Source organism: Salvelinus alpinus, chromosome 12, assembly GCF_045679555.1.
Source record: "Salvelinus alpinus chromosome 12, SLU_Salpinus.1, whole genome shotgun sequence".
NCBI classification, from domain to species: Eukaryota; Metazoa; Chordata; class Actinopteri; order Salmoniformes; family Salmonidae; genus Salvelinus; species Salvelinus alpinus.
In genome coordinates, this window is record NC_092097.1 from 21,648,883 (window position 1) to 21,674,561 (window position 25,679).

The 25,679-nt window shown below is 42.6% G+C and overlaps 1 protein-coding gene across 4 annotated transcripts in view; it reads right to left on the bottom strand.

Moving 5' to 3' along the window:
- The window catches only part of LOC139535681 (eukaryotic translation initiation factor 4 gamma 3-like), an 85,001-nt gene that overhangs the window by 28,046 nt on the left and 31,276 nt on the right, over positions 1 to 25,679 (bottom strand). For all 4 annotated transcript variants that reach the window (XM_071335367.1, XM_071335366.1, XM_071335365.1 and 1 more), the window contains exon 3: positions 2,898 to 3,065. In XM_071335367.1, coding sequence (XP_071191468.1) covers positions 2,898 to 3,065 — 168 coding nt within the window. The remainder of the gene's footprint in view (positions 1 to 2,897; positions 3,066 to 25,679) is intronic.

Consider the following 25,679-nt stretch of genomic DNA (forward strand, 5'->3'; position numbering starts at 1 on the left):
TTGTCTACTGAACCTCCATCCTCAGAGTCAAAAAACAAATCTGCAGCTAATTTTGATGTTTTCATCACGAGCAAGTCTTAACTACCTAATTATATATCTAGCTAATAAGTATTGTGGTTGTAGAATCAGTATTATAAAATTTGAAATGTGCACGAAAATTTGCTAGCTAGCTAGTTTGCTTGCTAGCTAAGCCAGTGAGTCTCATCAATCCATATAAAACGAAAGCGATGTTAACCCAACGCCAGTAAACACACTCAATGCTTAATAAACATTCCCTTAAGGTAGCTAGCTAGTGTAGTACAATTATATCTAATAGCACAATTAATGTGTTTTCATGATAAGACAGTGTTCTGCCGTGTTTAGTGCACCGAGTTTTGTAGCAGCTGACTACAACTTCAGCAGCAAGCTGGTAAACTAGCTACAGTAATGGCCATTCCAACTAGCACTAGCTAGCTGCTAACAAGTTTGCTCCGCTGATTGACCACAGCTCAGCGTTCAACTGCTCTCAAAGCTCATCACTAAGCTAAGAACCCTGGGACAAATACACCTCCCTCTGCAACTGGATCCTGGACAGGCCACCCCCAGGTGGTAAGGGTAGGCAACAACACATCTGCCAGGCTGATCCTCAACACAGGGGGGCCTCAGGGGCCCCCTCCTGTACTCCCTGTTCACCCATGACTCTATGGCCAAGCAAGACTCCAACACCATCATTAAGTTTGCCAACTACACAACGGTGAAAGGCCTGATCACCAACAACGATGAGACAGCCTATAGGGAGGAGGTCAGAGAGCTGTCAGTGTGGTGCCAGGACAACAACCTCTCCCTCAACATGATCAAGACAAAGGAGATGGTCGTGGACTACAGGAAAAGGAGGGCCGAGCACGCATTCATTGTCATCGACGGGGCTGTAGTGGAGCAGGTTGAGAGCTTCAAGTTCCTTGGTGTCCACATCACCAACAAACTATCATGGTCCAAACACACACCAAGACAGTCATGAAGAGGGCACGACAATGCCTATTCCCCCCCCAGAGCGCCAAGTCTAGGTCCAAAAGGCTCCTTAACAGCTTCTACCCCCAAGCCATATGACTATTTGCATTGACGCTAAAAAGTGATAAAACATTTTTTTTTTTTTGCTACTCGCTGTTTATCATCTATGCATAGTCACTTTACCCCTACCTACATGTACAAATTACCTCGACTAACCTGTACCCCCGCACATGGACTCGGAACCGGTACCGCCTGTAAATATAGCCTCGTTACTGTTATTTTACTGTGCTACTTTTTCCCCCTTTATTTAGAAAATATAATTTTTCTTAACTGCATTACGGGTTAAGGGCTCGTAAGTAAGCATCTCACGCTAAGGTTGTATTCGGCGCATGTGAGAAATAAAAATGTCATGAATATTCATGAGTCTCGACATAATCCGTTGGGTGATTGTTTGAGCCTTCTTGAGTGTGTGTGACGTCACACAGATGCTTTACAAAGAGCCGTCTGACTGCAGCCCACGTCCAGGGAGACTCCAGGGAAGAACCGCCATTTCTATTGACTCCTGGCTACTTCCTTGTTCTACGGCTCGACTGTAGCATTGTAGCTAAGCCTAACTATTTTCCTAACCGTGTTCTTCTAACCTGCTAAGATAATTCACCTAACCTTCTGCGTTAGTACTCCTAACCTGCTACGCTAGTTCTCCTAACCTGCTACGCTAGTTAACCTGCTATGTAAACAAACCATCGGTCGCGACAAAGAGAGGGCTTGGTTTCCCTGGAGTTTCCCTAGACGCAGGCCACAGTCAGATAAGCCGCCTCCGACATCATTTTATAGAATTTGGCAGTGCGTCTAACCGGCCTCTCAACCACGTGTAACCACACCAGGACAGGACCTCCACATCCGGTTTCTTCATCTGCGGGATTATCTGAGACTAGCCACCTGGACAGCTGCTGAAACTGTGGATTTGCACAACCAATCACCACACAGATATTAATGACCTTGCCTGTGGGTATCCTACGAAAGGAAATTTTGCCTGCTGGAGACACTTACAATGATGTGTTAGAATGACACCATCTGAAGGAAGACAATGGTGAAAAAGACTAATGTTGTCTCAACCTGTCTGGTACTTTCTGTAGGGGTTACGCCTGAGAGCTAAATATGGGATATCTTGTGCTTGACTTCATCTCCCAGGAGCTTCAATAATACCAGCTCCTGTGTTGCATCACTTCATGTGTGCAGTGGAAGGATTTAATCAGCTCTGCATGCTCTTATAAAGGAGGCTGGTGGTGTGGAAATATAGCTGGGATAATTGAAGTTGTGCCACCGGCTGCAGACACTATTAATAGGCCAGAAAGAGCAGCTGAACACAGAGGGATATGGGAACCCTTTCATCACACACACACCGTAAGCAAAGGCTGACTCATCCTGGAATCGCCAATAAGTGTTTTTGTGCGTGCTTTCAAGGCAGTAGGAGAAACTAGCAAATCCCAGGAGCAGCAATGTAATTGACTTGCTGTACCAGTGACTAATTCATTAACCCTTTAGCAGGCTCTTATGGAGGGCAGAGGGAACGCGCCGCAGCAGTTTAGAAGTTGCTGATGTCCTGTGGAACTCTATCATTAAAACAAATGTCCTTCTCTTGGACTATTGACAGGCAGCACACAGGACATAGAGAAATACAAAAACACAATATTTGACCAATCAACAGGCCACTGTGCATTTCATTCATTAAGAAAGGAATGCAAACATAGCATGCAGCAACAGGCATTTTGATAAAGATGTTATCTAAAAACAGGAGGAAAGAATGAGAGATAGAAAGAGAGCGAGAGACAAAAATAAACAGACAGAAACACATAGGCAGACAGACCGACCAAAGGTCATACGCAGAGAGGATGGCGGTAGAGACTCACCCCTCCGCCTGCCTCCCAGCCCTTAGGGTAGCGATATGGGGAAGCTGTGGGTACTGATACCTGAGAGAGCGCCGGTGAGTGGGCATGTCCTGGCGGCGTGCCCGCCAAGTTAGGGTGTCCCTTTGTGATATCATGAGCCGTGTAGGGAGGACCAGGGTGCCTCGGTACCTACAGCACACAAAGAGAAAAAGATAAGAGGACATCAGATAATTACAACATGAAGGACAAAGAGGCAGTAGGGTACAGTGCATTCAAAAAGTATTCAGACCCCTTAACTTTTTCCACAATGTTACGTTAGAGCCTTATTCTAAAATTGATAAAAGTTTTTTCCTCAATCTACACACAATACCCCATAATGACAAAGCAAAAACAGGTCTAGACATTTTTGCAAATTTATAAAACAAAATAATTTAAATATCATATTTACAAAAGTATTCAGACCCTTTACTCAGTGCTTTACTGATGCACCTTTGGCAGCGATTACAGCCTTGAGTCTTCTTGGGTATGACGTTACAAGTTCGGCACACCTGTATTTGGGGAGTTTCTCCCATTCTTCTCTGTAAATCCTCTCAAGCTCTGTCAGGTTGGATGGGGAGGGGCACTGCACAACTATTTTCATGTTTGATCGGGTTCACTCAAGGACATTCAGAGACCTGTCCCGAAGCCACTCCTGCGTTGTCTTGGCTGTGTGCTTAGGGTTGTTGTCCTGTTGGAAGGTGAACCTTCGCCACAGTCTGCAGGCCTGAGCGCTCTGGAGCAGGTTCTTTAAGGATCTCTGTACTTTGCTCTGTTCATCTTTCCCTCGATCATGACTGGTCTCCCAGTCACTGCCGCTGTAAAACATCCCCACACCATGATGATGCCACCCCCATGCTTCACCGTAGGGATGGTGCCAGGTTTCCTCCAGACGTGACGCTTGGCATCCAGGCCAAAGAGTTCAATCTTGGATTTATCAGACCAGAGAATCTTGTTTCTCATGGTGGCTTTTGGCAAACTCCAAGCTGGCTGTCATGTGCCTTTTACTGAGTGGTTCTCTCATCTCCACAGAGGAACTCTGGAGCTCTGTCAGAGTGACCATCAGGTTCTTGGTCACCTCCCTGACCAAGGCCCTTCTCCCCCGATTGCTCAGTTTGGTAGGCGGTCAGCTCTAGGAAGAGTCTTGGTGTTTCCAAATTTCTTCCATTTAAGAATGATGGAGGCCACTGTGTTCTTGGGGACCTTCAATGCTGCAGACATTTTTTGGCAACCATCCCCAGATCTGTGCCAAAAACACAATCCTGTCTCGGAGCTCTACGGACTATTCCTTTGACCTCATGGCTTGGTTTTTGCTCTGACATGCACGGTCAAATGTGGGATCTTATATAGACAGGTGTGTGCCTTTCCAAATCATGTCCAATCAATTGAATTTACCACAGGTGGACTCCAAACAAGTTGTAGAAACATCTCAAGGATGATCAATGGAAACAGATACACCTGATCTCAATTTCAAGTCTCATAGCAAATGGTCTGAATACTTACATAAATAAGGTATGTGTTGTTTATTTTTAATAAATGTGAAACATTTTCTAAAAACCTGTTTTCGCTTTGTCATGGGGTATTGTGTGTAGATTGATAAGGGAAAAAAATATTTAATCCATTTTACAATAAGGCTGAAATGTAACAAATTGTGGGAAAAGTCAAGGAGTCTGAATACTTTCCGAATGCACTGTATATGCTTGTGTGTGTGTTGAGTTATATTATATCCTGTATTTGTTAGTGTGCTGAAGCTGTAACATTTTGGCAAAGAATTGCCGAGAGAATGTACACACTAGGGTTGCAAAAGGAGGTAATGTACCTAGGATCTTCAGAAATTTACCAGTAATCTACTAGAATTTTGGAAACAATCAAAGACTAAGTTCACATGTAGGACATAAAATAAAATGAAGTTTTGAAAATGAAATATAAAATTACAAAAGCTGTAAAACATTATCCTAAATATAACCCATAAATTTAGGGAATAACGTTGATGTTATATGAAGGTATCAGCCTGGAATATAATTTATTCTTGTGCATCTTTCTCTTTCAAAATGAACAAAAACAAACGTAACTTGCAACAATTTCAAAGATTTTACTGAGTTACAATTCATAGAAGGAAACCAGTCAATGTAAAAAAATTCATCAGGCCCTAATCTATGGATTTCACATGACTGGGAATACAGGTATGCATCTGTTGGTCATAGACATCTTAAAAAAAAAATGCAGGTGCGCGTATCAGAAAACCAGTCAGTTTCTAATGTGACCACCATTCATGCAGCGCAACACATCTGTCGCATGGAGTTGATCAGGCTGTTGATTGTGGCCTGGAGAATGTGGTCCCACGCCTCTTCAATGGCTGTTCGAACTGGAACGCACTGTCATACACGTCGATTCAGAGCATCCCAAACATGGTCAACGGGTGACATGTCTGATGAGTATGCAGGCCATGGAAGAACTGGGATATTTTCAGCTTCCAGGAATTGTGTACAGATCCTTGCGACATAGTGACACGCATTATCATGCTGAAACATGTGACAGCGGCGGATGAACGGCACGATAAAGGGCCTCAGGATCTCATCACGGTATCTCTGTGCATTCAAATTGCCATCGATAAAATGCAACTGTGTTCGTTGTCCGTAGCTTTTGCCTGCCCATACCATAACCCCAATGTAGCCTATGTTTTTTGTCCCCCCCACTTTGGTTCTGAAATCACCCACTAATTGATTTGTCATTTTTGCAGATTAAGTGTTAACTAGTATTGTAACTATATTTCTTGTTTAACAATTAGCTATGACATAGCCAATTCATATATAGCAGAACTTTTGATTTCTTTGGTCAGCACGCAAAGCTAGGCACAGTGCACAGTTTGACTTGGCTTCTGATATTAACTAGGGATGTTATCCAAGCAAAATTAGATGCTTAGTTCGACACTGAAGGAGAGGACACATCAGTTGGCAGAGCCTGTAAGTAAGCATTTCACTGTAACCTGTTGTATTCGGCACACGTGACAAATAAACTTTGATTTGATTTGTCACAAAGTATGAGGTATTTTACGAAGGAATATGAGCAAAACATTTGAGTGAATCTCTGATTCACTATTCATTTAAATAGATTTTCTGACCGATGCATGCTACATTTGGATCGGTTTGATGTCTGCGAACCTATGCAGTCTTATCTCAAACATTTGAATCGGGACCAATGTGTATCGTTATATCCTTATTTTACACATTTTATTTATTTTACTAAGACAACATGTCTGTTGTAAATGAATTGGGGTTGAACTGGTGGCAGTTGTGAAAAATAGTTGGAAGATGTCATTATTGATTAGATGCATTTTTTCAGAAGGCTATTTTCTCTTGAACCAGTCTCTCCATAAGAAACTCATGGACAATTAGGGCTGGGCAATTTTTCAAATGTATGTCATTACCTGTATTGCAAGAATCAAGGTATTTTGTGTTTTTATGAGCGTTTATGTCCGCTTCTTCTCATGTATTTTTTGGTCTAGTCCCCTTCTGTGCTATGTGCATCTTATTCTCTCTCACACACACGAGAGATCATTTCTTCCTCTCTGACGAGAAGTTTCAACTCGCTATTGCATTTGATATGGACACAGAAGCACATTGAGACATTTTACTGTAATACGGAAGTAAAAATGTCAAAAAATGCCCTTTTTATGTTACAACTTCTCTCAAATTGAGCGCAGAGCAGACAACTGAAACAGAAGTTTTAATGAACATTGATTCTGGAAAGGTAATGCTCAGTTTGTCGCGTGGCATTGAACTACCGCTAGCAGCATTTTAGCTTAAGACTTATACTAGCTGTTTAGTCTGTTTGATAAATGTGCAATAAGCATAAAACACAAAAAGGAATTGGCAACTCGTTCTCATTCTGAGAAATAAAAGTAGGCCACTTGATTTCAACATCTGAACAAAGTGGACTGGCTAGCGTGCTGTTCAAACAGTTGGAGACGGACAGAAGGGTGGGTTCATAACAATTCAACTGTTCTACCTTGTTACCTTACAAATAGATACAAGTTGGAAATAAAGATTAGCTGGCTATTCACTAGCACGTGGGCTTGTGTTTACGAGACCTTTTCTATAATTCCTGCTACAAGAAGTTTTAAGTGAATGTGCATTATGCATGGTTCTGGTTAAATTTGTAACAAAAAGGGCACTTTCATAAACAGTCTTGAAAGCCAGATCAGTGATTATTGCAACAACAAAAAAAACATGTTAAACTAATTTTAATTATTAGTGGGTCTTGTGGTTGTGGGAGGCTTATATTTAGCCTAGGTATAATTTCACAAGCCCTGAATTCATTAGATTATTGCTGACTGTTTGAAATTCAGCGAATTTCACCTTTATGTACAACAAAGCTTATTTCGAGATTTATTTTCTTTAATCAAGACGTAGGGGTCTCCCGTGTGGTGCAGCGGTCTAAGGCAATGCATTGCAGTGCTTGAGGCATCACTACAGACCTGGGTTCGATCCCAGGCTGTCACAACAGACCCGGGAGTCTCATAGGGCGGCACACAATTGGCCGAGCGTTGTCCGGGTGAGACAAGGGTTTTGCCGGGGGGCTTTACTTGGCTCATCGTGCTCTAGCGACTCTTTGTGGTCAACTGGGCGCCTGTGGGCTGACTTCGTCATCAGTTGAACAATGTTTCCTCCGACACATTGGTGCGACTGGCTTCCGGGTTAAGCGGGCGGTGTTAAGAAGCATGGTTTGGCAGGTCATGTTTCGGAGGATGCATGACTCAATCTTCGCCTCTCGGGGAGTTGCAGCGATGAGACAAGATCGTAATTGGATATCCTGAAATTGGGGAGAAAGGGGGGGGGTAAAAAATAAAAGGTACAAATAATAATAATTTAAAACATATGTAACGTGAACCACCCATAAAAGGTTAAAAGAAAGATCAAGATATGATTTTTAGGCCATATCGCCAAGCCCTATGAACAAATATTATCTTTTTTTTTTTTTTTTAAGTATAAAGAAAAATCCGGTAACTGATACTGGTAGTTTTGCAACCCTAGCACATACACACACACAGAACTCCACAGGTCATTAGACTTGCTTCTGCTGAGGAATGTAAATTAGGCACTTTAAGGTAGGGATCAACTCCTGTCTGGCTCTGTGCAGAGGAGCAGAAGACCTATGCTGTACACGAAGTGGGTTGTGCCTTGCTGTACAGACTTAGGCTCTGCCCTGGGTTGTGCTGCCCGGTCTGTCACTTTGCAGTACTGGGCATGCAGTGTGATTCGTGCTGTATCCCTTTCCCTGACACTGTCCTGTACTGTGAGCTGTAAAACACTGCAGGTGCTGCTGCAGCAGCAGGTCTGGCACAGCAGAGATAATGCAGGCTGGCCGGCTCACCTCTGCTCCCCTGGGCTTTCTGCTGCCCACACACCTGTTGCTGCTGCACATGAGCCTCTGTGAGGTAATGGTAACACTCTCCCTCTCTCTCTCTTCCGATTGTCTTCTGACAAAATTCTCTCTCAACAACCCTGGTTCACTCTTAATCCCTAACATATCTCGGTTTGGCCCACTTTCTCTGGTTGACAGGATAAAGGCAGCTAATCGGACTGCTGTTGCCAGGGGATGAGTCTCTGCCGGTGACTGATTCCACTGACAGGCAGAATGACAGGAAAGGTGGGGGAGGGGCAGGACCTGCACGGCCAAGGAAGGGAAGGGAGAGTCCAGAAAGCAGTCCTCTCCTCGGCCACAGAGCAGACCAAAGCCTTCCAGGAACATAGTTTCCATTGATGTCATGCCTGCAGACCGCCAACAAACCTACGCAGTCATTTGAAACTGACACTACTCAATGCTGTGTATACATGTACTTATCAACCAGAATGATGTGATAGGTCAATTACATCAAACAAATCACATCTGTTCAACATAATAAAAAAACGTTAAGTCCCCTATTTAGGGGACTTTGAGCGGTTCTGCACCGGTTTCGGCTGACGTGTTTACAGACGTTGTAACATCCATTGCTGTGTACTCGGTTAAACCTCTGGTAGTCCTGCTTCACATGCCTTGAAATCTGACACTAGGCTTGGGTGGTATACCGTATATATACCATACACCGGGGTATTTGGAAATAGCCACAGGATGGTTTTTCCAATACCGTGAACAGAAACTATTTATTTATAAATAAAATAAAAAAGTGAATATTTGTAGCTACTTTTTAAGTAAATATCTGCAGTCAACTTGTGCAATACTTAAGGAGATAAAGCAGATCACGTTCTACATTTCATCAGTCACAATTTTCATTATGAAGCTTACCGGTAGTATAGTCCCATGGTTTTTGTTTACAAGCACATATCCACAAGAGACCGGAGCCTTGTGAATCATTCATTGTTGTGCAGCACGCGCCACATGATCTAGTTACAGTATGGAATTTACAACTAAATGTTTGGCAGCTAGATATCTTAACTATTTAGTTAACTGTGCTAAAAAGTCCTGCAGTTTTGATTTGGTTTGCTAATTTAGTAGCATGTTCTCTAGCTAAGTGGTTAGGTTCTTAACCAAGCTTCTTTTCGTAACAGCAAAGAACCCCCTCCTGCACCATTTAGCTAGCATTCCCTATGGGATTTTACATGTAATTGTTAGTCTTGTTAACCTTCGGATTACAGGGGCTTGAAAAAAAGCATCACTTGTGTTCAGTACCGGTATTAGCGAATATCCCGGGATGTGTCAAAGTTGGTATGAAGATACGAAGGTATGACAATCTGCATAGGGAGCGATACGTCACATTTTCTGGCCTATTCAGACAAAGGATCGATTTCCTCTGGCTGTGAACCTCAGCGCTCCGCTTTCAACACGGTATATGAAATAGGAGAGCATAGTAATTGTAGCAATAACAGTGTCATCTTGCTGTGATGTTCTCAGATGGATTTAGAGCTCTCAACGTGAAAACAATAGGGCTGTCAAAGTTAAGTCAGAGTTAACACGTTATAACTGTAAAAAAAATTCTGCGGTTAAATCGAGACACTATTTCTTCACCGCACAGAAACTTTGAAGTCCATGTGTTTTTGACAGACACTTTTAAGCGCAGAACACCAAAACACAGCTACAGTCAATGCTTGTGCCTTTACATTGATGAAGGCCGTGTGCTTCCAGACAAAATCATTATGTTATGCCCAATATTACCGTAGCTGTTTTTTTCTTTCTACCCGGATTCGTGTGCATGTCGCAGACTGTTTTAAACTACTTGCGAGTCGCTATTTTTTGGTTTGATAACAAACAATGTTTAACCAGATAGTCATGTTACCTACCTAGCTAGCAACCTGAACTTGACCACTGACTAGGCTATGCAAAAAATTAGATGGCACAGGAAGAACTGAAAAGGAATAGGCTACTCAAAGAGATGCTTCAAAGGTAGGTTGCATATGCAAGAGTTGGGTGTGTATGATTGTGTGTGTGTGAGAGAGGATGTGTGTGAGAGTGGGAGTAAGTGAGAGAAGAAGAGAGGGTGTGGGAGGAAGAGTGTGCAGGCCTACGTGTGCAAAGTTATCTGAACAGTACAGATGGTTACAGTGTTTTCGTAACATTGTTAGACAAGTTAAAAAGCTCTTTGTTCATTGTATACATAGAGCCTGTAATTTTTTTCTAAAGTCACACTCACTTAGAATGACTGAGGCTTTAACAGCACTTAAAGCTGTGCGTGTGTGAAAGAGAAAGGGAGAGACTAGTGTGTGTGTGTGTGCCAGTGGAGGCTACTCAAAGGAAAAATGTTTAACATTAAATTATACTTTAGATAAAACTACACAAAATATATATAAAATGTCACCAAATAATTGATTAAAACACAATGTTTTGCAGTGAAGGTCTACAATAGCCTCAGCAGCACTCTGTAGGTTAGCACCCTGGTGTAGCCGGAGGACAGCTAGCTTCTGTCCTCCTCTGGGAACATTGACTTCAATACAAAAGGCTCAAGGTTCTCACCCCCTTCAATGGATTTACACAGTAATTATGACAACTTCCGGAGGACGTCTTCCAACCTATCAGAGCTCTTGCAGCATGAACTGACATGTTGTTCACCAGAGAATTAATCTAATACTGAAAGCAAAAGCTACAGCTAGGTAGCACTGCACTGCATAAAATGTGGGAAATAGTTGACTCAAAGAGAGAGAAAGACGATAGTTGAACAGTAGTGAACAAATTAATTTCTACAAAATTAAGGATAAGCGATAGAACTAGCTTTATTTGGTTGTATCTTTCACTTTGCTAGAGAATGCAGCTACCTAGTTTGAGCCGGGTGTTCGTGTAGGCTAACCAGAGAGGGATGCTTTGTTAGCTAGCTGGCTATCCAACATTGGAACTCTTCCAAGTCAAGATAAGCATTTGGTTTCATTAATTTACTGCCACTGGGGCCCGCCGGTGAAACTGCTAAACTGTAGCTAGCGGGTTTACTAGAGCGTTAGTTCTAGTAGCAATGCTAACTATCAAATCACATTTTTATTTGTCACATGCGCCAAATACAACAGGTGTAGACCATAAAGTGAACTGCTTACTTACAAGCCCTTAACGAACAATGCAGTTAAGAAAATACCTAAAAAAAGAGAGATAAGAATAACAAATAATTAAAGAGCAGCAGTAAATAACAATAGCAGAGAGAACAGTCATGACTAGGGTGGCTAGAGTCTGACAATTTTTAGGGCCTTCCTTTGACACAGCCTGGTATAGAGGTCCTGGATGGCAGGAAGCTTGGCCCAAGTGAAGTACTGGGCCGTACGCACTACCCTCTGTTGCGCCAAACCAGGCAGTGATGCAACCCGTCAGGATTCTCTCGATGGTGCAGCTGTAGAACCTTTTGAGGATCTGAGGACCCAAGCCAGATCTTTTCAGTCTCCTGAGGGGGAATAGGTTTTGTCGTGCACTCTTTATGACTGTCTTGGTGTGCTTGGACAATGTTAGCTTGTTGTTGATGTGGACCCCAAAGAACTTGCAGCTCTCAACCTGCTCCACTACAACTCCGTCGATGAGGATGGGGGCGTGCTCGGGTCCTCCTTTCCTGTAGTCCACAATCATCTCTTTTGTCTTGATCACGTTGAGGGAGAGATTGTTGTCCTTACACCACAGTCAGGTCCCTGACCTCCTCCCTATAGGCTGTCTAATCGTTGTCGTAAACAGGCCTACCACTGTTGTGTCATCGGCAAACGTGATGGTGTTGGAGTCGTGCCTGGCCGTGCAGTAATGAGTGAACAGGGAGTACAGGAGGGGACTGAGCACGCACCCCCGAGGGGCCCCCGTGTTGAGGATCAGCGTGGCGGATATGTTGTTACCTACCCTTACCACCTGGGGGCGGCCTGTCAGGAAGTCTTGGATCCAGTTGCAGAGGGAGGTGTTTAGTCTCAAGGTCCTTAGCTTAGGGATGAGCTTTGAGGGCACTATGGTGTTGAATGCTGAGCTGTAGTCAATGAATAGCATTCTCACATAGGTGTTCCTTTTGTCCAGGTGTGAAAGGAGTGTGGAGTGCAATAGAGATTGCATCATCTGTGGATCTGTTGGTGCGGTATGTAAATTGGAGTGGGTCTAAGGTTTCTGGGATAAAGGTGTCGATGTGAGCCATGACCAGCCTTTCAAAGCACTTCATGGCTACAGACGTGAGTGCTACAGGTCGGTAGTCGTTTAGGCAGGTTACCTTCGTGTTCTTGGGCACAGGGACTATGGTGGTTTGCTTGAAAAATGTTGGCATTACAGACTCGGACAGGGATGGGTTGAAAATGTCAGTGAAGACACTTGCAAGTTGATCAGCGCATGCTCGGAGTACACGTCCTGGTAATCCGTCTGGCCCTGCGGCCTTGTGAATGTTAACCTGTTCAAAGGTCTTACTCACATTGGCTGCGGAGAGCGTGATCACACAGTTGTTCGGAACAGCTGATGCTCTCATGCACGTTTCAGTGTAACTTGCCTCAAAGCGAGCACAGAAGTCATTTAGCTCGTCTGGTAGGCTCGTGTCACTGGCTAGCTCTCGGAGGTGCTTCCCTTTGTAGTCTGTAATAGTTTGCAAGCCCTGCCAAATCTAACGAGCATCGGAGCCGGTGTAGTGCGATTCGATCTTAGTCCTGTATTGACACTTTGCCTGTTTGATGGTTCGTCGGAGAGCATAGCGGGAAATCTTATAAGCTTCCGGGTTAGAGTCCCACTCCTTGAAAGCGGCAGTTCTACCCTTTAGCTCAGTGTGAATGTTGCCTGTAATCCATGGCTTCTGGTTGAGGTATGTACTAGAGGTCAACCGATTAATCGGCATGGCCGATTAATTAGGGCCGATTTCAAGTTATAACAATCGGTAATCAGCATTTTCTGACGCCGACTATGGCTGATTACATTGCAATCCACGAGGAGACTGCGTGGCAGGCTGACCACCTGTTACACGAATGCAGCATCAAAAGGACCTGGTGACTGCAAGGAGCCAAGGTAAGTTGCTAACTAGCATTAAACTTATCTTGTAAAAAAAACTATCAATCAATCTTAACATAATCACTAGTTAACCTAATAATATCATCAACCATGTGTAGTTAACTAGCTTATCCTGCGTTGTATATAGTCAATGCGCTGCCTGTTAATTTATCATCGAATCACAGCCTACTTCAACTTCGCCAAACGGGTGATGATTTAACGAAAGCACATTCTCAAAAAAAGCACAAATGGTGCACCAATGTACCTAACCATAAACATCATTGCCTTTCTTAAAATCAATACCCAAGTATATATTTTTTAAACCTGCATATTTAGTTAAAATAAATTAATGTTAGCAGGCAAATTTAACTAGGGAAATTGTGTCACTTCTCTTGCGTTCATTGCACGCAGAGTCAGGGTATATGCAACAGTTTGGGCCGCCTGGTTCGTTGCGAACTGTGTGAAGACCATTTCTTCCAAACAAAGACAGTAATTAATTTGCCAGAATTGTACATAATTATGACATAACATTGAAGGTTGTGCAATGTAATAGCAATATTTAGACTTAGGGATGCCACCCGCTCGATAAAATACAGAACGGTTCCGTATTTCACTGAAAGAATAAACGTTTTGTTTTCGAAATGATAGTTTCCAGAATTGACCATATTAATGACCTAAGGCTCGTATTTCTGTGTTTATTATATTATAATTAAGTCTATGATTTGATAGAGCAGTCTGACTGAGCAGAGGTAGCTAGCAGCAGGCTCGTAAGCATTCATTCAAACAGCACTTTCCTGCGTTTGCCAACAGCGCTTAGCACTGCGCTCAGCGCTGTTTATGACTTCAAGCCTATCAACTCCCAAGATTAGGCTGGCAATACTATAGTGCCTATAAGAACATCCAATAGTCAAAGGTATATGAAATACAAATGGTAGAGAGAGATAGTCCTATAATTACTACAACCTAAAACTTCTTAACTGGGAATATTGAAGACTTATGTTAAAATGAACCACCGGCTTTCATATGTTCTCATGTTCTGAGCAAGGAACTTAAAATGTTAGCTTTTTTACATGGCACATATTGCACTTTTACTTTCTACTCCAACACTGTTTTTGCATTATTTAAACCAAATTGAAAATGTTTCATTATTTATTTGAGTGTAAATTGATTGTATTTATGTATTATATTAAGTTAAAATAAGTGTTTGTTCATTCAGTATTGTTGTAATTGTCATTATTAGAAATATATATATATACAAAAATATACACTGCTCAAAAAAATAAAGGGAACACTTAAACAACACAATGTAACTCCAAGTCAATCACACTTCTGTGAAATCAAACTGTCCACTTAGGAAGCAACACTGATTGACAATAAACTTCACATGCTGTTGTGCAAATGGAATAGACAAAAGGTGGAAATTATAGGCAATTAGCAAGACACCCCCAATAAAGGAGTGATTCTGCAGGTGGTGACCACAGACCACTTCTCAGTTCCTATGTTTCCTGGCTGATGTTTTGGTCACTTTTGAATGCTGGCGGTGCTTTCACTCTAGTGGTAGCATGAGACGGAGTCTACAACCCACACAAGTGGCTTAGGTAGTGCAGCTCATCCAGGATGGCACATCAATGCGAGCTGTGGCAAGAAGGTTTGCTGTGTCTGTCAGCGTAGTGTCCAGAGCATGGAGGCGCTACCAGGAGACAGGCCAGTACATCAGGAGACGTGGAGGAGACCGTAGGAGGGCAACAACCCAGCAGAAGGACCGCTACCTCCGCCTTTGTGCAAGGAGGAGCACTGCCAGAGCCCTGCAAAATGACCTCCAGCAGGCCACAAATGTGCATGTATCTGCTCAAACGGTCAGAAACAGACTCCATGAGGGTGGTATGAGGGCCCGACGTCCACAGGTGGGGGTTGTGCTTACAGCCCAACACCGTGCAGGACGTTTGGCATTTGCCAGAGAACACCAAGATTGGCAGATTCGCCACTGGCGCCCTGTGCTCTTCACAGATGAAAGCAGGTTCACACTGAGCACATGACAGACGTAACAGAGTCTGGAGACGCCGTGGAGAACCTTCTGCTGCCTGCAACATCCTCCAGCATGACCGGTTTGGCGGTGGGTCAGTCATGGTGTGGGGTGGCATTTCTTTGTGGGGCCGCACAGCCCTCCATGTGCTCGCCAGAGGTAGCCTGACTGCCATTAGGTACCGAGATGAGATCCTAAGAGCCCTTGTGAGACCATATGCTGACACATGCACATTTGTGGCCTGCTGGAGGTCATTTTGCAGGGCTCTGGCAGTGCTCCTCCTTGCACAAAGGCGGAGGTAGCGGTCCTTCTGCTGGGTTGTTGCCCTCCTACGGCCTCCTCCACGTCTCCTGATGTACTGGCCTGTCTCCTGGTAGCGCCTCCATGCTCTGGACACTACGCTGACAGACACAGCAAACCTTCTTGCCACAGCTCGCATTGATGTGCCATCCTGGATGAGCTGCACTACCTGAGCCATCTCATGCTACCACTAGAGTGAGAGCACCGCCAGCATTCAAAAGTGACCAAAACATCAGCCAGGAAGCATAGGAACTGAGAAGTGGTCTGTGGTCACCACCTGCAGAACCACTCCTTTATTGGGGGTGTCTTGCTAATTGCCTATAATTTCCACCTTTTGTCTATTCCATTTGCACAACAGCATGTGAAATTTATTGTCAATCAGTGTTGCATCCTAAGTGGACAGTTTGATTTCACAGAAGTGTGATTGACTTGGAGTTACATTGTGTTGTTTAAGTGTTCCCTTTATTTTTTTGAGCAGTGTATTTAAAAAAATTGCTGATTAATCGGTATCAGCTTTTTTGGGGTCCTCCAATAAATCGCTACCGGCGTTGAAAAAAAATCAATCAGTCCACCTCTAGTAGGTACGTACAGTCACTGTGGGGACTACGTGATCGATGCACTTATTGATGAAGCCAGTGACTGATGTGGTGTACTCCTCAATGCCATCGGAAGAATCCCATTACATATTCCAGTCTGTGCGAGCAAAACAGTCCTGTAGATTAGCAACTGCTTCATCTGACCACTTTTTTTTATTGATCTAGTCACTGGTGCTTCCTGCTTTAATTATTGCTTGTAAGCAGGAATCAAGAGGATAGAATTATGGTCAGATTTGCCAAATGGAGGGCGAGGGAGAGCTTTGTACACGTCTGTGTGTGTGGAGTAAAGGTGGTCTAGAGTTTTTTCCCCCCTCTGGTTGCACATTTAACATGCTGATATAAAATTAGGTAAAACTGATTTAAGTTTCCCTGTATTAAAGTCCCCGGCCACTAGGACCACCGCCTCTGGATGAGCGTTTTCCTGTTTGCTTACAGCGGTATACAGCTCATTAAGTGCGGTTTTAGTGCCAGCATCGGTCTGTGGTGGTATGTAGACAGCTACGAAAAATACAGATGAACACTCTCTAAATATAGTGTGGTCTACAGCTTATCATGAGATACTCTACCTCAGGCGAGCAAAACCTTGAGACTTCCTTAGATATCGCGCACCAGCTGTTTACAAATATGCTTAGGCTCCCGCCCCGTGTCTTACCAGAGGCTGCTGTTTTATCCTGCCGATAGTGTGTATAACCCGTCAGCTGTATGTTCTTATAGTGGTCGTTCAGCCACGACTCGGTGAAACAAGATATTACAGTTTTTAATGTCCCGTTGGTAGGATATACAGTTGAAGTCAGAAGTTAACATACACTTAGGTTGGAGTCATTAAAACTCGTTTTTCAACCACTCCACAAATTTCTTGTTAACAAATTATAATTTTGGCAAGTCAGTTAGGACATCTACTTTATGCATGACAAGTAATTTTTCCAACAATTATTTACATTACTTCACTTATAATTCACTGTATCATTCCAGTGGGTCAGAAGTTAACATACACTAAGTTGACTGTGCCTTTAAACAGCTTGGAAAATTCAAGAAAATGTCATGGCTTTAGAACCTTCTGATAGGCTAATTGACATAATTTGATTCAATTGGATGTGTACCTGTGGATGTATTTCTACCTTCAAACTCAGTGCCTCTTTGCTTGACATCATGGGAAAATCAAAAGAAATGAGCCAAGACTGCAGAAAAAAAATTGTTGACCTCCACAAGGCTGGTTCATCCTTGGGAGCAATTTCCAAACGCCTGAAGGTACCACATTCATCTGTACAAACAATAGTATGCAAGTATTAACACCATGGGACCACGCAGCCGTCATAGGAAGGAGACAAGTTATGTCTCCTAGAGATGAACGTACTTTGGTGTGAAAAGTGCAAATCAATCCCAGAACAACAGCAAAGGACCATGTGAAGATGCTGGAGGAAACAGGTACAAAAGTATCTATATCCACAGTAAAACGAGTCCTGTATCGACATAACCTGAAAGGCTATAACTGCAATAAAAAAACCACGGTTTGCAACTGCACATGGGGACAAAGACTGTACTTTTTTGAGAAATGTCCTCTGGTCTGATGAAACAAAAATAGAAATGTTTGGCTACAATGACCATCGTTATGTTTGGAGGAAAAAGGGGGAGGCTTGCAAGCCGAAGAACACCATCCCAACCGTTAAGCACGGGGGTGGCAGCATCATGTTGTGGGGGTGCTTTGCTGCAGGAGGGACTGGTGCACTTCACAAAATAGATTGCATCATGAGAAAGGAAAATTATGTGGATATATTGAGGCAACATCTCAAGACCTCAGTCAGGAAGGTAAAGCTTGGTCGCAAATGGGTCTTCCAAATGGACAATGACCCCAAGCATACTTCCAAGGTTGTTGCAAAATGGCTTAATGGGACAACAAAGTCAAAGTATTGGAGTAGCTATCACAAAGCCCTGACCTCAATCCTATAGAATATTTGTGGGCAGAACTGAAAAAGCGTGTGCGAGCAAGGAGGCCTACAAACCTGACTTAGGTACACCAGCTCTGTCAGGAGGAATGGGCCAAAATTCACCCAACTTATTGTGGGAAATAAAAGCTGAAATAAATCATTCTCTATTATTCTGACATTTCACATTCTTAAAATAAAGTGGTGAGTCTAACTGACCTAAAACAGGGAATTATTACTTGGATTAAATGTCAGGAATTGTGAAAAACTGAGTTTAAATGTATTTGGCTAAGGTGTATGTAAACTTCCAACTTCAACTACACGTGCTTTCAGTTCGTCCCATTTATTTTCCAGCGATTGAACGTTAGCTAACAGTACGGATGGCAAAGGCAGATTAGCCACTCGTCACCTGATCCTCAGAAGGCACCCAGATCTCTTTCCGCAAAATCTCTTTCTTTCTTCAGCAAATTATAGGGATGAGGGCCTGTTCGGGTGTTTGGAGTATATCCTTCCCGTCCGACTCATTAAAGAAAATTCATTGTCCAATTCGAGGCGAGTAATCGCTGTTCTGATGTCCAGAAGCTCTTTTCGGTCATAAGAGACAGTAGCAGCAACATTAAGTACAAAATTTAAAGTTACAAACAATGCGAAAAAAACTAACAAAATAGCACAGTTGGTTAACTTCTTTGGTATAGGGGGCAGCATTTTCACTTTTGGATGAATTTAGTGCCCATAGTGAACTGCCTCCTACTCTGTCCCACATTCTAATATATGCATATTACATAAAACACTCTGAAGTTTCTAAAACTATTTGAATGATGTCTGTGAGTATAACAGAACTCATATGGCAGGCAAAAACCTGAGAAAAAATCCAAACAGGAAGTGAAAATTCTGAGAGTGGTCGTTGTTAAAGTCATTGCCTATTCAATTCCCTGTAATATATGGATCTGTTTGCACTTCATACGCCTTCCACTAGATGTCAACAGTCAGTAGAACGTAGAATGAAGCTTATGCTGTGTTGTGGGACCGGATGGGATGGGAATGAGTCAGTGGTCTGGCAGATTGCCAGTCCTGGGTCACGCGCTTTCCTCATTATATCGTCTTGCGTTTCATTACTTATAGAGACTGAAAAGAATTCTCCGGTTGGAACCTTATTGGATATAAATGATAACAACATCCTGAAGATTGATTCTCTACTAAGTTTGACCAGTTTATTTGACCTGGAAAATAACTTTTAGAAGTTTTCGTCCGACGTTTGCCTGCATCTGCGCGAGCGTTTGGACACGTGCACTACACATGCTAGCAAAATTAGCTAATTGGACACAAGTAATGGACATTATCGGGAAAAAAACTACGATTTATTGTGGAACTAGGATTCCTGGCACTGTATTCTGATGAAGATAATCAAAGGTAAGGGAATATTTATGATGTAATTTCGTATTTCTGTTGACTCCAACATGGCGGAGAAATATTGTTACTATCTGAGCGCCGTCTCAGATTATTGCATGGTGTGCTTTTTACATAAAGTAAAAAAAAAAAAATCTGATTAGGAACAAGTGTATGTTTAATTATATGTAAAACATGTATCTTTCATCAAAGTTTATGATGAGTATTTCTGTTATTTGACGTGGCTCTCTGTAATTACTCCGGATATTTTGGAGGCATTTCTAAACATGGCGCCAATGTAAACCGAGATTTGTGGATATAAATATGCACATTATCGAACAAAACATAAATGTATTGTGTAAAATGATGTCATATGAGTGTCATCTGATGAAGATGTTCAAAGGTTAGTGATTCATTTTATATCTATTTCTGTTTTTTGTTACTATTATCTTTTGCTGGGAAAATGGCTGTGTTTTTCTGTGGCTATGTACTGAGATAACATAATTGTTTGGTGTGCTTTCCCCGTAAATCCTTTTTGAAATCAGACATGTTGGCTGGATTCACAACATGTGTAGCTTTAATTTGGTGTCTTTCATGTGTGATTTCACGAAAGATTGATTTTTATAGTAATATATTTGAATTTGGTGCGCTACACTTTTTCTGGATTTTGGCCAAGTGGGACGCTACCGTCCCACCTATCCTAGAGAGGTTATTAAGAGCCAATAAAACGGCAGCCATCTTTCATACCATGATGTGACAACAATGTAGGTTGTGTGTAGCGGTTACAGCAGTCATGATATGAAGGTTTGGCTTGGAAAGGGGTTTTTCACCTGGTCACAGACAGCTGAAAGTGAACTGTATTTGCGTGTGACCAGGGGTGTATTCATTCCATCGATACTGTATAAAAACTTTTCTTAAATGGAAGCAAATCGAACGGAGATAAAAATACCAGAATTTGTCCAATAGAAATTCACATTTGCAACTGTTGGACTAATGATTACTCCCTATATCAGATAGATGCCGCCAAGAGTGTGCAAGGTGGTACTGAATGTGTCACTCAATGTCACTTTGATTACTCAAAATTCTCTGTTGTAAACGTTCATAGGCTATTTCACAGGCTAGGTTGTAGCAACCTCATGATGGGTACAGAGAAAATTTGAGTGTCAAGAAGTAGCCTAAACCTATCGATGTTACATTGAGCTGGGTGACTGGAATATGAATGACAGTCATCCAGTATGCCGTAATAGAAATAAGGCCATGCTCATAAAAATAAAATTTAGAAAACATCCCGCATCTTAAATGGCACCGACCACCACTGCTGTGCAGGAATGGGCCAAAAGTGTTAAACTGGCCAAATTTGAGCAAATTCAAAAAATTGTGATTAACTAATGCCATTAACACAATTAATTATTTTTATCATTTGACAGCCCTTGAAAAAAATACTAAATAATTGCATCGAATTTAAACAATACCACTCTTTTGGTCACAGAGGAACGAAATCACTTCATGCTTGAAGATAGTTTTAACGAGATAGCAGGCATTTGAATGGTGTCTCCGCGTCGCTCAGAGAATGCTGGGCAGAACATTGTTATCAATGATATGAACTGGTACCAATTTTGTACTTTCACCAAGTATGATCATATTTATTTAACAGTTCAAGTGAAATATTATAGTAAGTCGTTTATAATTTGATTGTTACTATATTTATATAGCATTCAAATAATTTCAAGCACCAATCCCCCACTTTTGTTGAATAGGAAAGAAATCATGATTTTTCATATACAGCACATTCAGAAAATATTCAGACCCCTTGCCCACATTGTTACGTTACAGCCTTATTTTAAAATTGATTAAATAATTCCCCCCCCCCCCCCCCTTAATCTACACACAATATACCCCATAATGACAAAGCGAAGACTGTTTTATAGACAAAAAACAGAAATACCTCAATTACATAAGTAATCAGACCCCATGAGACTCAAAATTGAGCTCAGGTGCATCCTATTTCCATTGATCATCCTTGAGATGTTTCTACAACTTGATTGGAGTCCACCTGTGGTAGATTCAATTGATTGAACATGATTTGGAAAGGCACACATCTGTCTATATAAAACAGTCCCACAGTTGACTGCATGTCAGAGTAAAAACCAAGCAATGAGGTCGAACAAATTGTCCGTAGAGCTCAGAGAAAAGATTGTGTCGAGGCACAGATCTGAGGAAGGGTATCAAAAAATGTCTGCAGCATTGAAGGTCCCGAAGAACACAGTGGCCTCTATCATTCATAAATGGAGGAAGTTTGGAACCATCAAGACTCATCCTAGAGACTCATCCTGGCCACACTGAGCAATCGGGGCAGAAGGGCCTTGGTCAGGGAGGTGACAAAGAACCCGATGGTCACTCTGACAGAGTTCCAGAATTCCTATGTGGAGATGAGAGAACCTTCCACGAGGACAACCATCTCTGCAGAACTCCACCAATCAGGCCTTTTTGGAGTTGCCAGACGTAAGCCACTCCTCAGTAATATGCACATGACAGTCCACTTGGATTTTGCCAAAAGTCACCTAAAGGACTCTCAGACCTTGAGAAAAAAGATGCTCTGGTCTGATGAAACCAAGATAGAACTCTTTTGAACTTTGAAGCATGGCGGTGGTAGCATCATGCTGTGGGGATTCAAAAAAAGGGAAAGATGAACAGAGCAAAGTACAGAGACATCCTTGATGAAAACCTGCTCCGGAGCGCTCAGGACCGCAGACTCGGGCGACGGTTCACCTTCCAAAAGGACAACGACCCTAAGCACACAGCCAAGACAACACAAGAGTGGCTTAGGGACAAGTCTCTGAATGTCCTTGAGTGGCCCAGCAAAAGCCTGGACTTGAACCCAATCTAACATCTCTGGAGAGACCTGAAAAAAGCTGTGCAGCGACGCTCCCCATCCGACCTGACAGCTTGAGAGGCTCTGCAGAGAAGAATGGGAAAAACTCTCCAAATACAGGTGTGCCAAGTTGTAGCGTCATACCCAAGACTCGAGGCTGTAATCGCTGCCAAATGTGCTTCAACAAAGTACTGAGCAGTGGTGTAAAGTACTTAAGTAGTACTTTGAAGTATTTTTACTTTAGTATTTGTTGGGGTATCTGTACTTTTCTATTCATATATATTATTTTTTTAGGGGGTAGATCAGCTTTAATATTGCAGATAAAATGTAGAATCCATCAATGGAATTGTCTGCATCACTTCCAATCCCCCATTTATTATTTTGCAAATATAGATATAGTACCAGTCAAAAGTTGACACACCTATTCATTCCAGGGTTTCTCTTTATTTTTACTATTTTCTACATTGTACATTGAGTATTCAAAGTAGCCACCCTTTGTCTTGATGACAGCTTTGCGCACACCGCCCTCCAAATTCATAATATAAATAGGCCCGTTTAATTTGGTCAACTTTTACTTGACTACATTCCTAAAGAAAAAAATAATTTTTGGTCCATTTTCCCTGACAACCAAAAGTACTCCTTACATTTCGAATGCTTAGCAGGACATGAAAATGGTTCAATTCTCACACATCAAGAGAACATACCTAGTCATCTTATCCTGCAGACTCACTAAACATAAATGTTTTGTTTGTAAAATCGTGCCATCTGGTTTTCTTAACATAAGGAATGTGATATGATTTATACTTTTACTTTTGATACTTATGTATATTTTAGCAATTACATTTACTTTGGATACATAAGCATATTTAAAAAATGTCAGACTTTCACTCAAGTAGTATTTTATTCAGTGATTTTCACTTTTACTTGAGTAATATTCTATTAAGGCATCTTTACTTTTACTCAAGTATGACAATTGGGTTGTTTTTCCACCATTGGTACAAAATAAAATAAAATAAAATTGTATTGGTCACATACACATGGTTAGCAGATGTTAATGAGAGTGTAGCGAAATGCTTGTGCTTCTAGTTCCGACCGTGCAGTAATATCTAACAAGTAATCTAACAATTTCACAACAACTACCTTATACACACACAAGTGTAAAGGAATGAATAAGAATATGTACTTGAACATAAATGGATGAGCGATGGCCGAACAGCATAGGCAAGATGCAGTAGATGGTATAGAGTACAGTATATACATATGAGATGAGTAATGTAGGGTAGGTAAACATTATATAAAGCGGTATTGTTTAAAAGTGACTAGTGATATTTATTACATCCAATTTTAATTTACTAAAGTGGCTAGAGATTTGAGTCAGTATGTTGGCAGCAGCCGCTCAATGTTAGTGATGGCTGTTTAACAGTCTGATGGCCTTGAGATTGAAAAACAACTTCTGTCTCTGGGTCCCAGTTTTGATGCACCTGTACTGACCCTGCTTTCTAGATGTGAACAAGTAGCGGGGTGAACAAGTAGTGGCTCGGGTGGTCGTTGTCCTTGATGATCTTTTTGGCCTTCCTGTGACACCGGGTGGTGTAGGTGTCCTGGAGAGCAGGTAGTTTGCCGCCGGTGATGCATTGTGCAGACCTCACTACCCTCTGGAGAGCCTTACGGTTGTGGGTGGAGCAATTGCCGTACCAGGAGGTAATACAGCCCAACAGGATGCTCTCGATTGTGCATCTGTAAAAGTTTGTGAGTGTTTTTGGTGACAAGCCAAATTTCTGAGGTTGAAGAGGCGCTGTTGCGCCTTCTTCACCACGCTGTCTGTGTGGGTGGACCATTTCAGTTTGTCCGCAATGTGTACGCCAAGGAACTTAAAACTTTCCACCTTCTCCACTACTGTCCCGTCGATGTGGATTGGGGGGTGTTCCCTCTGCTGTTTCCTGAAGTGCACGATCATCTCCTTTGTTTTGTTGACGTTGAGTGGGAGGTTATTTTCCTGACACCACACTCCGAGGGCCCTCACATCCTCCCTGTAGGCCGTCTCGTCGTTGTTGGTAATCAAGCCTACCACTGTTGTGTCATCTGCAAACTTGATGATTGAGTTGGAGACGTGCATGGCCACGCAGTCATGGGTGAACAGGGAGTACAGGAGAGGGCTGAGAACGCACCGTTGTGGGGCCCCAGTGTTGAGGATCAGTGGGGTGGAGATGTTGTGTCCTACCTTCATTACCTGGTGGCGGCCCATCAGAAAGTCCAGGACCCAGTTTGGAGGGTACTATAGTGTTAAATGCTGAGCTGTAATCGATGAACAGCATTCTTACATAGGTATTCCTCTTGTCCAGATGGGTTAGGGCAGTGTGCAGTGTGATTGCGTCATCTGTGGACCTATTGGGGCGGTAAGCAAATTGGAGTGGGTCTAGGGTGTCAGGTAGGGTGGAGGTGATATGATCCTTGACTAGTCTCTCAAAGCGCTTCATGATGACGGAAGTGAGTGCTACGGGGCGATAGATGTTTAGCTCAGTTACCTTAGCTTTCTTGGGAACAGGAACAATGCTGGCCCTCTTGAAGCAAGTGGGAACAGCAGACTGGGATAGGGATTGGTTGAATATGTCCGTAAACACACTTGCCAGCTGAGTAAAGGGTCTGTTTTTGCTGTCATTATGGGGTATAGTGTGAAGATTGAAGAAAAAATTATAATTTTAGAATAAGACGTAACAAAATGTGGAAAAAGTCAATAGGTCTGAATATTTTCCGAACGCACTCTGTGTGTCTGGATTGCAAGCTGAGGTTCTGATTTTTTCCCCTTCTATTTTTCATATGTTCTAAAATAATCCACAGCAGAAGCATCTCCAGAGAGCGGAGCTCCACTGTATGAGAGGCTCCTGTACTGTGTCTCCTCCCCCGCACAGACCCTTGCCTCCAGGCAGACAGCACGGCTCAGCACAGCAGCGGCTCTGACACACCGCAGTGGAGAGGGGGTCACCTTAGGCATCAGAGTAAGTAGACTGGGAGCAGCAGGGTAACGGAGTGTGGGCAACACACACACACGGCAGCGGGTAGGTGGGGGGGGGTGAAGCTGACAGTTATGATGAATCATGTGGCAGTGAGCCCTAAGGTGACAGCCACATCTTCCCAGATGCAGACTGAGCTCAGTGATATGCCCTATGTTTCTGTCATACATTACACACACACACACTTCGTTTTTAAGCTGTAATGAATGTGTAAACTAAACAGACAGTGCAGGGCTCCAGACTAACATTTCCC